Genomic DNA, 12,407 nt, shown 5'->3' on the forward strand with positions numbered 1-12,407 from the left:
ACTTGGGTCCCATAGCTATTAGTGAAGGGAGCAATCACTGTGGAGAAGGATTCCACTTTCCTCACCAATCATCACCACCACCAACTGTCACCAAAGGGCAGGTAAGCCTAAGGGCCCTGGGAGTGGCAGCACCTCCCAAACCACTGGTCTTGCTTCTAGCTCAGCCATTGTAACACATTTAGTAAAGGGTAAAACAGTCTTCTTCATGGAAAACAACCACTATTAGAAACTAATCTCACACCAAGGACTACTCCTTGAGTATTAAATCAGGGCTTGATTTTTTTTTTCCCTAGAGAAAACAATCAGAGCCAATGCTATGTAGTTCCCAAACAATTCTTTATTTGTGTAATATAAAGATGTTGAAAAGAGATATTTAAATATTATAAAATTGCTTATAATTTCACTAATAAATTGGTAGCTTTGTCACTAGGACCTTGCAAAGCATACACAACACTCCATGGAAAACATACAGTGAGAAATTTGACAACATTCTTAAGACAGTGTGACCCAAAATGATGAATCAGTTTGTTTCAGCAAACTGTCCTTAATTTTTCCATATGATATTGGAGTGGAACTAGAGATCTAAACCCTGTTCCCTTTCTGGAATTCTATATTTCTATGAAATATGGTATGAAATGGTTAAAGACGGTGATGAGTAAAATTCCTTCCATAAAATGGAAGTAGAACACCTGGCCAAGGGACACAGTTTGATTTATGACCTGATTCAAACTGGCAAAGGGAAATGATTGGCCACTTCTGCAACCATGTCAATATTAACAGTATGATGGCACGCCTGTAGCTCCTTTCTAGTCAGGTGACCCAAAGAATTTAACTACTCCCTGGACAATTTCTTAGGTAATTGCTGTCTATTAGGTCATTAAGAACTCCATGGTTTCTGCATGTTTTCCCCTGTCATTTCTACGAAATCACAGAATGCTGAGTGAGCAAAGCCATGCCACCATATTGGTTTTCACTGGCTTCTACACCAAGGGGTCTTTGGGGAAAAAAAATAGCTACCAAGCAAGAACTGAGACTACTTTCAGTTTGATACTGAAACACTCATGGCTATAGTTCTTTTCTCACCTCCAGGTTATGAATTTAGAAATTCTGATCCATAAAACTGGAAACTCACTTAGGACTCTTTTCTCATTTCCAGTTAGCCTCCCTATTTTTCCATGAATTTCTCTATTCAAAGTCCAAGTCCAACTTTCAACCTAAGTTGTGGCTTTGAGGATAGAGTATTTTGGTGCTTAAGCTTCCATTTTCACAGGGAAGCCCTTGCATTTCTTTGAGGTTTTGTTGACAGTCACGATGACAATTCAGTTCTGTTTTAATCGTACAAAATAGTGAGAAATTTACAGTTGGGTGCCTTCATATAATGCTTGGTATCTGGCAGCACTACATAGAAATATTATTTTACCAAACCCCCCCCAAAATTCAGCAACTGAAAAGATAAATTCTGCTTTCAAGGGGAAAAAACACACAACCACCCACAAAACACCCTAAATCTTGCCATGCGTAATCAATAGTAGAAATCAGGAAATATAATACAGTTGATGAATGCTTAATCTGCATGTTAATGGGAAGAAATACTAAACTAGATGAAAGATATAAGCAAGTTCAGGGGCCATTCAAATCTGGAGGAGTGTTCCACTAGATAAAAAGCCTAAGATTTTGGTCTTAAAATGAGTTACAATACATCTTGCCTACTGCCTTTTCCACAGAATATGTCTTACAGGGTTCAATTAATGTGTCATTGTTCAGCTTTCATGAATCTTTTTTTCATCATGGTAAACAGGACCAAAAAAAAAAAAAAACCCAACACCCAACACATTTGCATGAAGGAGTTTTATTTTCCTTCTGATAAGGCAATCAGACCCAACAACAGTCTTTGCAAGAGAAGAGGGAAACCCTCTTTTTCTTTTTTTTCTTCCTTCCTTTTTTTCTTTTAAATCAGAAGTTTAGAATTGGAATCAGATCACTACAGTAGCTTTAAATCTCAAATCTATTTGTTAAAGGGGTGAAGAAGTTTTATTGGTTGGAAAACGAGTAGTAAACGGTCTGGATGTTGTGTCAGTTTCATTCCAGCAGTTCCTTCAATTGACTTCAACAGATTTAAAGGCTAAAAAAAAAAGTGAGAAATACATTTTATAAGTTTAACAATTAAGACTGACGGCTATCCAATATTTAATTTAATATTTAATTCAGCATTTACTATGTCTGTCCCTTAGTGTCTTTGCAAATGAGGACTTGTATGAAAACTCCTTTCTTTTGGTAGATTATTTCAGTCCTTGCCCTTATTGAAACAAGGATAATTCTTTTTTAGTAGTCAAAAGGTCTCTACTAAGATCTTAAAACTGTACCCCAAAGACACAAGTACTGGGACATTTTTTCTGTGCTAAAAGGCTAGTGTTCATCCATTTCCATGCCTACCTTAACCCCTACAGGAATATCACAATTATTAGCATCTTGCCTCTGAGCTTAAAGTTAATAAAATTACTCTGCTTGCTAGACTCTCCAATAAAGTAATTAAAGCCTCAGGGAGGAAAAAAAAAAGCTGCTTTAGTAATCTACCTGCAAGCTTGTTGCAGGCTCTTTACCCTCCCCTCCCAACCCTACCCCCAAAAAAACCAACCATACTTCTACAAAATAAAATGCAGTTACCTCCACACATGATTCAAGGGACACTCATTTTTCCATAAGTGAGGTGGACCACTACTTAACAACCAGCTTCAAAACAAAACAAAATTGTATTCTTCTAAAAGGCTCCCTGCCCCAGGGACATTACAGAAGAATAATGACAAAGAAGGAGGGGGAAAAGGCTTAAATGTTCCATTATGACCAGCTAAAAATACTGTGATAGCACCACTTGTTTACTGCCTATAGTATGAGAAAGGAGAGAAAGCAAACACGAAATACCTCAAATGTGTTCAAACTTCAACACACCCCAAAAGGAGACATTAAGGGGAAAAATATTCATGACCCTTATTTAATCAGTCAAAAGCTTCAGATACCAATACCAGAAGTCTCCAACAAGCCTTCTTTTCACAAACAGGAAAGTCAGACAATGACTAGGGTGACAGGCTAATGCCATTATGTCATAATAAATGTCACAATAATGTTATAATAAAGCTAAGATAAAAATGAAAACAAACAAAAAACCCTAAAAGACAGAGATTCCACCATTATCTTATTAGCAGAAACCACTAGTTTATCAGAAGATTAGCATCAAGATGATATCTAATATTCACAACAGTGATGGGGAAGAGGAAAAAAAACACTACCAAGAAACGGAATATAAACATCTGTTTAGTACCGCTTCAGAGCAGCTAGGTGGCTAAGATAATGGATAGAGATAGAAGATCTAAGTCCAAATCTACCTTCAGACACTTACTAGCTGTATGACCCTGGGCAAGTCACTTAACTCTATTTGCCTCAGTTTCTTCATCTGTAACAAATGAGCTAGAGAAGGAAATGGCAAACCACTCCAGCATCTTTGCCAAAAAAAAAAAATCCAAAATGGGGTCACTAAGAGTTGGACACGACTGAAAAACAACTGAAGACCTAGATACCTCTTCACAGAAATTAGAGATCTAGAGTTGGAAGGGCTTTCAGAAGCCACCTAAGTCCGACTGCCAAGAGCATATTAGAATATTAGAGATGGAAGTGGAACTCTCCTGTGGTTCCAAAGCCAATGTTCTGTCCACAGTACCACACTGCAAATATCTTTGGCTTTCACAGTTGCAACCAATGCAAATAACTGCTTCACCATGCCTCAGCAGACAGTTAACAAGCTGCCGTAACCAAAAATTAAAAAATAAAAACAAGTCCTCACTCGGTCATAGGATCATAATTTCAAAGCTGGAATGGAGGCCACCTAGTTCAATCTCTTCATTTAAAAAATGAGGAAACTAAAGTGGCCTGAAGTGGCCAACCTTGTTACAGAATCACAGATTCAGAATTGAGAGGAACGTCAGAAATTGAGGAGTTCAATCCCTTCCTTTTACATTAGGGGGAAATGTAAAGTTTTAAAAATGACTAAATCAAAATTCCAACCAATACCCCCTGATCCCAGATCTAACACTCTTTCCACTGTAGTAGCCGTCTCCACAAACTTTCTAAGATTTAAATCTAGTTTGGTCTTCAAATAAAATACTTATAATCATTTTCTGAGTCTGTACTTAAATACTTTCCATTTTGGTCGCTTGGTTGGTTGCTGTTCTTCTTACTCAAAGAGAACCAAAACGACCTCATGTCAGGATGATCATACAATGTGTGGTCTGTGGCTCAGACCAATACAAGCTCAGAAGGTTCTACCACAGGTCGGGCATAAATAGCCTATGTGAACATTTGGAATGGAGATGTCTCCAAATTTGCAGAGATTGCTCTTCCATTGGTATAGACATTAAGAAATCAGGGTAACACCCTCATGAGGCATCATATAATTATCTAGTAAGCTGAATTAATAGATTCAAGAAACTACCATCAATTATATCAAAATTGTTCAAGGGATCACTTGACAGATAGGTGATGGACTTAAGATGCAGGATAAAACTTACATTTTCAGACCCAGCTAATGTGGAGATTTGTTTTGCTTGCATATTTTTTTTTACAAAGGCTTTGTTTTATTTTGTTTCAGTAGGGGAGGGGGAAGCAGACAGGAAAACAAGTAAGCAAGAAAGGTCACTGAGGCATCTGTTTAAAAAAATGCAGAGAACAGAAGGAAGTCCAGAAAAAAGCATGAAGTTGCAGGACAGCTTCGAAAGTGACAGGGAAAGAGAGAGGGAGGGAGGGAGGGAGGGAGGGAGGGAGGGAAGGAAGGAAGGAAGCTGTATATAGTTTCATTACAATTTCATATTAGTAAATTTTGCATTAGTAACTAACAATTTTGTGTCAGTAAAATTCATGACAAAAATAAACAAATAAAAATGAATCAAGAGATATGATAGAAATATTGGGGTTTTTATGCAAAATTCTCCCTGGGTACAAAAGGTTAAAGAAGAAAAATAATGAAGGCAATCATTAGCAAGTCTCTTCTCCAAACAGTAAACCTATAGCCAATTCTAAAAGACAACTATTTCAAAGTATTTTCCTTTATCTGTCCCTGGAGCAGCTGTTGGTTAACAAGCACTTATCAAGCACCTACTAAGCACCAGACATTGTACTAAGTGTTGAAGATATAAAGAAAGGCAAAAACATTCCCTGTCCTCAGGAAGCAAACAATCTAATGGTGGAGACAACATATAAACAGCTACCAGCAAACAAGATACATACAGAATATAGAGATAATTACAGAAGGGACGCAGCAATATTAACAGAGATCTGGAAAAGCTTCTTGTAGAAGGCAGGATTTTTGCTGAGAACTGAAGGAAGCCAGGGAAGCCAGCAGGCAAGAGATAAGGAGGGAGAGAATTCTAGGGATGGGAGTCAGTGAAAATGAATGGAGCTGGGAGATGCTTTGTTCAAGGATTAGCAAGGAAGCCAGTATCACTGGATCACAGAGTATGTGGAGGGTGGTAAGGTATAAGAAGACTTGGAAAGGTAGGAAGGGGCTAGGTTATGAAGGGCTTGAAAAGTCAAACAAAGGGTTTTATATTTGATCTTAGAGCTTTGATCCTGGAGCCACTGGATTTCTATGAATAAAGAGGTGACATGGTTAGATCTATATTTTAGGATGATTATTTGAATACCTGAGTGGGATACGAATGGAAGTGGGAAGAGAACCACGACAAACAAGAAGGCTATTGCTGTAATCTAGATATGAGGTGATGAGGGCCTGCACCAGGGTTGTGACAGTGTTATTAGAGAGGAGTGGGGGGAGGGTCTGTATATAAAGATCTTGTGAATGTAGAATCAATAGGACTTGATAATAGCTTGCATATGGAGAGTGGAAGAGAGTGAGGAGCCAAGGACAACATCTAGGTCTTAAACCTGGGTGACCAGAAGGACGGTAGTACCCACAACAGTATAACCTCTGGCCCTTGATTCTTCAGCCTGGCAATTTAAGAATACTACAGGACTAAGAAAGCACAGAGGGATTGTAACTCCAAGCAGAGGCTCACCCTGAATTTTACACTGTATTCAAAAGAATATTAAAACTGAAAAGGGGAAGAGACAGAGAATTTCATCTTACCTCCTTTAGTCCCTTTCATTATGAGGAATCACAAAGGAGTCTCGATTTGCTTCCATTTCAGAAATCTTTCTTTCTGGAAGACTGTCATCGCTAAGATCACTGTAGCTGTCACTGAACAGAAGAAATAAGCGGTCTGAAACCATTCTAAATAACCCCCAAAGACCTCCACTACTTAATCTCAAAAGCTAACACAACCAGCTACTGATACTTGGTTATGACAGTTTCTCATAATGACTAGCCCACAACGTACAAAGACTTAGTTTTTGTAAAAAGAAAATGAACCCCTTGCTCATGTCTTAATAAACTGGAAGTCATTAATTTAACATATTTAACATATTTATACTGTTCTAATTTAAATTTCATATTTTAATAATTTTAAAACCTGGCTTATCATCATGCTTCTAAAGCTATTTCCCTATTCACATCCCCACCCCATCCCCATATATACCTTCTATTATTTACTAAAGTAATGATTTTTTAAATTGAAAAGTGCTTTCTTTTTAAAATTAAAAAATTTCAAACATTTATTTTATCAATCTTTCCTTCCTATCCTCTAACCTTATCCCCCATTAAGCAAAACAAAACAAAACAACAAAAAAAAAGCCCTCCAAATCCCTCAATATATGGCTGTATAGTCTGGCAAAACCAATTCTCACATTCACATGTTTCCAAAAACATATGTCTTTTTCTGCATTTTAAGTTAATCACCCCTCCATCAGCAGGTGAGGGAGGTGTTTCATCTTCATTCCTATGGACCCTCCGCCTATCATTTTGTCAATCAGAGTTCTTAAGTCTTTCAAAGTTGCATTTCTCTATAATGTTGTTATCACTATATAAACTGTTCTCCTAGTTCTGCTCACTTGGCTCTGTACCAGTTCATAAAGGCTTTTCCATTTTCCTCTGAAACTGTCCATTTCATCGTTTTTTACAGCTCAATAACAAGCAATCCGATTATGTACTCTACTCACTTTAGTAATGCTAAAATCCTAAATTTATTTGAAACGTGAGAATGTCATTTGTTTCATGTGGAAAGAAAGAGCCCTTGAACTTGCTCATATCCCTGATGGAAATGGGTTAGTCTGGAATTGCTAAGTGAGATCAGGACGTTGGAGCAGCAGCCAGAATCAATGGTGTAATGAGATTTCTTTCAATTCTCAGCAATTGCTTGCACTTCTACTCTTTCAACCTCACTTTTTGACTAAAAAGGACACAGCATATAGTTCAGTGATCTTATTACTGTAGCTACTTACCTAAATAGAAAAGTATAAATGTAGCCTTGTCTGTTTAAAAAAAAAATCAAAACCCACACACTTTCACGGTCTTGATTCACTAAGTCCTAGAAACTCAAAGTAAGATACTGACCACATGCTGACTCTAATTAGCAGGGAAGCCGCTAATACTATTAGAACTGGCAAATACTGTGGCTGAGATTAGGGTGAGGGGGGGGAAGAAGAATCTTTTAATATATCAGCTTAGAGATGCCATATTCTGATCTAATATCTCCAGTTTTCTTGAAGATTCAACTCAAATGCTACTTCCCACTGGAGGCCTTTCCTGCTTTCCTGATAACCCCAGTGTTAATGCTCTCCTAGATTCTACTTTGCACATACCTTTGTATTGACTTATTTGTATTAACCTGTACATATTCCTTCCCCACCCCACCCAACAGAATGCAATCTCCAAGAGGGCAGGGAATGTTTTGTTTCTGTCTTTGCCTTTGCATTCCCAGCCCTTAGCAGAGCCACTGTACATAATAAGCCCAATAAATGCTCGTTGAACACTGAATGAACAAATGAATGAGATGAATTGATCACCTGTAGTTCTAAACCCTATAGCCGATTTTTTTTGAGATTTTTTATTTTTAGTTTACAATAATCAGTTCCACATAATTTTGAGTTCCAGATTTTCATGGAATCCAATATATCTTCTACATATAACTTCGCACTGAACTTACAGTCAAGTTGTAAAGAAGAATTATGACCAATGGAATGAATCATAAGAAAGAAGAAACAAAACCAAAAAAAAATTTTTTTTAAAAAAACAAAAACGAAAGAGAAAAAAAGAAAACAAAGGGGAAAAAAAAGGCAAGCATAAAGTGTGCCTCAATGTGCCCCCAGACTCCATAGTTCTTTCTCTGGATGTAGATAGCTCTCTCCATCTTGAGTCCCCTGGAGTTGTCCTTGCACCTTGTATTGCTGAGGAGAGCAAAGTCTATCAGGGTTAGTCATCACAGAATTCATTTATCTGTGATTGTGTATAATGTTCTCCTGGCTCTGCTCTGCTTACTCAGCATTATATCATGTAGGTTTTTCCAGGTTATTATGAAGTCCATATCATCCCCATTTCTTAGAGCACAATAGTATTCCATTACCTTCATATATCATAACTTGTTCAGCCATTCCCCAATTGATGGGCATCCCCTTGATTTCCAATTCTTTGCTACTACAAAAAGAGCTGCTATAAATATTTTTGCACATATAGGTCCCTTTCCCACTTGTGTGATCTCTTTGGAATACAACCCTAGAAGTGGTATTGCTGGGTCAAAGGGTATGAACATTTTTATAGCCTTTTGAGCATAGTTCCAAATTGCTCTCCGGAATGGCTGAATCAGTTCACAACTCCACCAGCAATGTAAAAATGTTCCAATTTTCCCATATCCTCTCCAGCATTTATCATTTTCCTGTTTTGTCATGTTAGCCAATCTGACCAGAGAGATGTGGTACCTAAGAATTGTTTTGATATGCATTTCTCTAATCAGTAGTGATTTAGAGCATTTTTTCATATGCCTATAGATATCTTTAATTTCTTCCTCTGAAAACTGCCTGTTCATATCCTCTGACCATTTCTCAATTGGAGAATGACTTGCATTCCTATAAATTTGGCTCAGTTCCCTGTATATTTTAGAGAGATGAGGCCTTTATCAGAGACACTAGTTGTAAAGATTTTCTCCCAATTTTCTGCTTCTCTCCTAATCTTTGTTGCATTGGCTTTTTTTATACAAAAACATTTCAATTTAACATAATCAATATTACCTATTTTGCATTTTGTAATCCTCTCTGTCTCTTGTTTTGTCATGAATTCTTTGCTTTTCAATAAATCTGATAAGTAAACTATTCCTTGCTCTCCCAAATTGCTTATAGTATCAGCCTTTATTGCTAAATCATGAGCCCATTTTGAATTTATTTTGGTATATGGTGTAAGATATTGGTCTATGCCCAGTTTCTGCCCTACCATTTTCCAATTTTCCCAGCAGTTTTTGTGAAATAGTGAATTCTTAGCCCAGAAGCTGGCCTCTTTGGGTTTATCAAAGAGTAGATTGCTATAGTCGCTGACTACTGCGTCTTGTGTACCTAACCTATTCCACTGATCCACACCTCTGTTTCTTAGCCAGTACCAGGTAGTTTTGATAACTGCTGCTTCATAATACAGTTTAACATCTGGTATGGCTAGGCCACCTTCCCTAGTATTTCTTTTCATTAATACCCTAGATATTCTAGACCTCTTCTTCTTTCAGATGAATTTTGTTATTATTTTATCCAGCTCTATAAAATAATTTTTTGGTAGCTCGATTGGTATGTCACTGAATAGATAAATTAATTTAGGTAAAATTGTCATTTTTATTATATTAGCTCGGCCTAACCATGAGCAACTCATATTTTTCCATTTATTTAGATCTGACTTCATTCACATTAAAAGTGTTTCATAATTATGTTCATATAGGCCCTGGGTTTATCTTGGCAGACAGACTCCCAAATATTTTATAGTGTCTACAGTAACTCTGAATGGAATTTCTCTTTCTATCTCTTGCTGTTGAGCTCTGTTAGTACTGTATAGGAATGCCGAGGATTTGTGCAGGTTTATTTTACATCCTGCAACTTTGCTAAAGTTGTTTACTATTTCAAGTAGTTTTTTACTTGAATCTCTAGGATTCTCTAAGTATATCATCTACAAAAAGTGATAATTTAGTTTCTTCTTTGCCTATTCTAATTCCTTCAATTTCTTTTTCTTCTCTTATTGCTACAGCTAACATTTCTAGTACCAAATTGAATAGTAGGGGTGATAATGGACATCCTTGTTTCACCCCTGATCTTACTGGGAATGCATCTAGCTTATCCCCATCACAAATAATGCTTGTTGATGGTTTTAGGTAGATGCTAGTTATAATTTTAAGGAAGGCTCCATTTATTCCTATGCTTTCTAGTGTTTTTAATAGGAATGGGTGTTGTATTTTGTCAAAGGTTTTTTCTGCATGTATTGAGATGATCATATGGTTTCTGCTAATTTTGTTGTTGATATGACCAACTATAAAGCAAAGACTATATAGCTCCTGTTTGGAAATTGTGAGTACTCCTACCACTGGGGGTGGGAGGAAATACACTAAACTTACTTGGAAGGTTCATCAATGGAATTGTGTTTGTTGAAATGGAGTTATTGGAAAAGAAAATACTCAAGAATAAATCCAAAGTAGGTATAGAAAACTTAACATATCAAAAAGAAAGCTTATTGTCTTTCCACCCAAACCCACCCCTCTCCTAAACTTCCCTATGACCATCAAGGGCACCACCATCCTCCTGATGAGGTTTTAGGGGTGCAGGGACCCCAAAATACCAAGGGTTAGGGCTGAGTTGTCTGGAAAGAATTCTCAGACTCAAGCAGTCTTCCAGTCAAGTGGCAAAAAGTTGATTGTAGCACTATATAGCGGGCAGTGCTCTTTAGGGAACTCGAAACCTAATGGGAATGATGCTAATGCTTATACAGAAAAAGTTCAGTGAGTGGTGTGACAAATATGCTAACTAGGGGGTGAGCATACAGTTTCTGTACCTTGGGCACAGGTATCATTCACTACTGGCATGGCCTGGGCAGGGAAGTGGGGAGGTGCTTCTAGGGGTTGTGTTTTTGGTCCCCTACTCTGTAACTCAGGAGCTGATGTCTAAAGCTTGACTTCTGGATATGACAGTTCTGCTGGTACAAGATAGTCCTGTTCATACAAGGGAAATTCTACAGAAGTCAGCTCGTTCTTATAACAGGGAGAGACAGTTTGCCTCACTGGGGCCCACTCATGAGTTACTGCCAGAGAGAGAGTCTTTGGGCTGGGGAGAGATATGGTCCTAGGGCACAGGTCTGAGCACAAGCACCCCATCACTCCCATTAACCTAGGTGTGAAACCTCAGCTTTATCCTTGACTCCTCAGTTTCACTAATCCAATCATTTGCTAAATCTCATGTTTCACTTGTATATCCACAGTGCTTCTCCACTGTCCTTCCTTCTTCACTTATACAGCTAGTTCAATAACCAATAACCACATTGTATTCATGCCCTATATACTTATATGTATACACGTAGACCCTGTCTTTACGGAGCTTGCATTCTAATGGGAAGATGTGTCACTTTTATGTTTGTATCTTTAACTCTCGGTGTGATTCCTCCCGCCCAACACTTTATCTCCCAACTCAGCATGTTTTCACTTTTGTTCCCCATGCATGGAATGTTCTTCCTACCCAACTCCCCCCATACTCCCTAGCTTACTTCAAGTCTCAAACTAAAATCACACCTTCTTCAAAAATGTCTCCTGTATTCTTAGTGCCTTCCCTCTGAGATTGTGCCAATTTATCCTGACTACAGCTTGTTTGTACATAGCTGTTTGTATGTTGTCTTCTTCATTAGTTTATATCTTCTTTTTTTTTTAAGTTTATATCTTCTTGAGAGTAGGAAGGGTCTTTCTTTGTGTCTACAGCAATCAGAACAGTGCCCAGCACCACAGCAGGTTCTAATAAATGCTAATCAATTAATCTATTTAATTTCTGGACATCTTTAATTGTTAAGAGAATTTTCCTTGTATCAATTTAAAATCTTTTTTGTTTGTTTTGTTTTTTGCAGCTTTTATTCATTTATCTGGGGATAAGGAGAATAAATTCAATCCTTCTAGGTGACAGTCCAGCAAATACTGAGTCAGTTATTTGTTCTCCCTAAGTCTATTGTCATTTGTGTAAATGTCCTATCACCCTTACCAGACAGACCGTATGTTACCTGAAGGCAGAGACGATATTGTTTTCCATCTTGTTAGGAAAAGCACAGTGCCTTACAGCAACAACAGAAACAGCAGTGTCATCATGATACCTCATATTTACACGGGCTTTAAGGCTTGTAAAACACTATATATATACATTTATTATTTCAGGTGATCTTCACAATAGTCATTTAGAGTAAAGGTTACAGTTACTATTCTTCCCATTTTATAGATAAAGAAGTTGAGACTCAGGAGGCCATGAAATTC

At 37.5% G+C, this 12,407-nt stretch overlaps 1 protein-coding gene across 1 annotated transcript in view; it reads right to left on the reverse strand.

The window, feature by feature from the left end:
• Positions 1-370: 370 nt before the first annotated feature.
• The window catches only part of CTPS2 (CTP synthase 2), a 143,881-nt gene continuing 131,844 nt past the window's right edge, over positions 371-12,407 (reverse strand). Inside the window, exons 19-20 of the mRNA XM_036746891.1 lie at positions 6,134-6,244; positions 371-2,121 (exon numbers count right to left, since the gene is read on the reverse strand). Of these exons, the coding sequence (XP_036602786.1) occupies positions 6,139-6,244 (106 nt within the window). The 3' untranslated portion in view covers positions 371-2,121; positions 6,134-6,138. The remainder of the gene's footprint in view (positions 2,122-6,133; positions 6,245-12,407) is intronic.

Source organism: Trichosurus vulpecula, chromosome 2 (assembly GCF_011100635.1).
Source record: "Trichosurus vulpecula isolate mTriVul1 chromosome 2, mTriVul1.pri, whole genome shotgun sequence".
In the NCBI taxonomy this organism is placed as follows: domain Eukaryota; kingdom Metazoa; phylum Chordata; class Mammalia; order Diprotodontia; family Phalangeridae; genus Trichosurus; species Trichosurus vulpecula.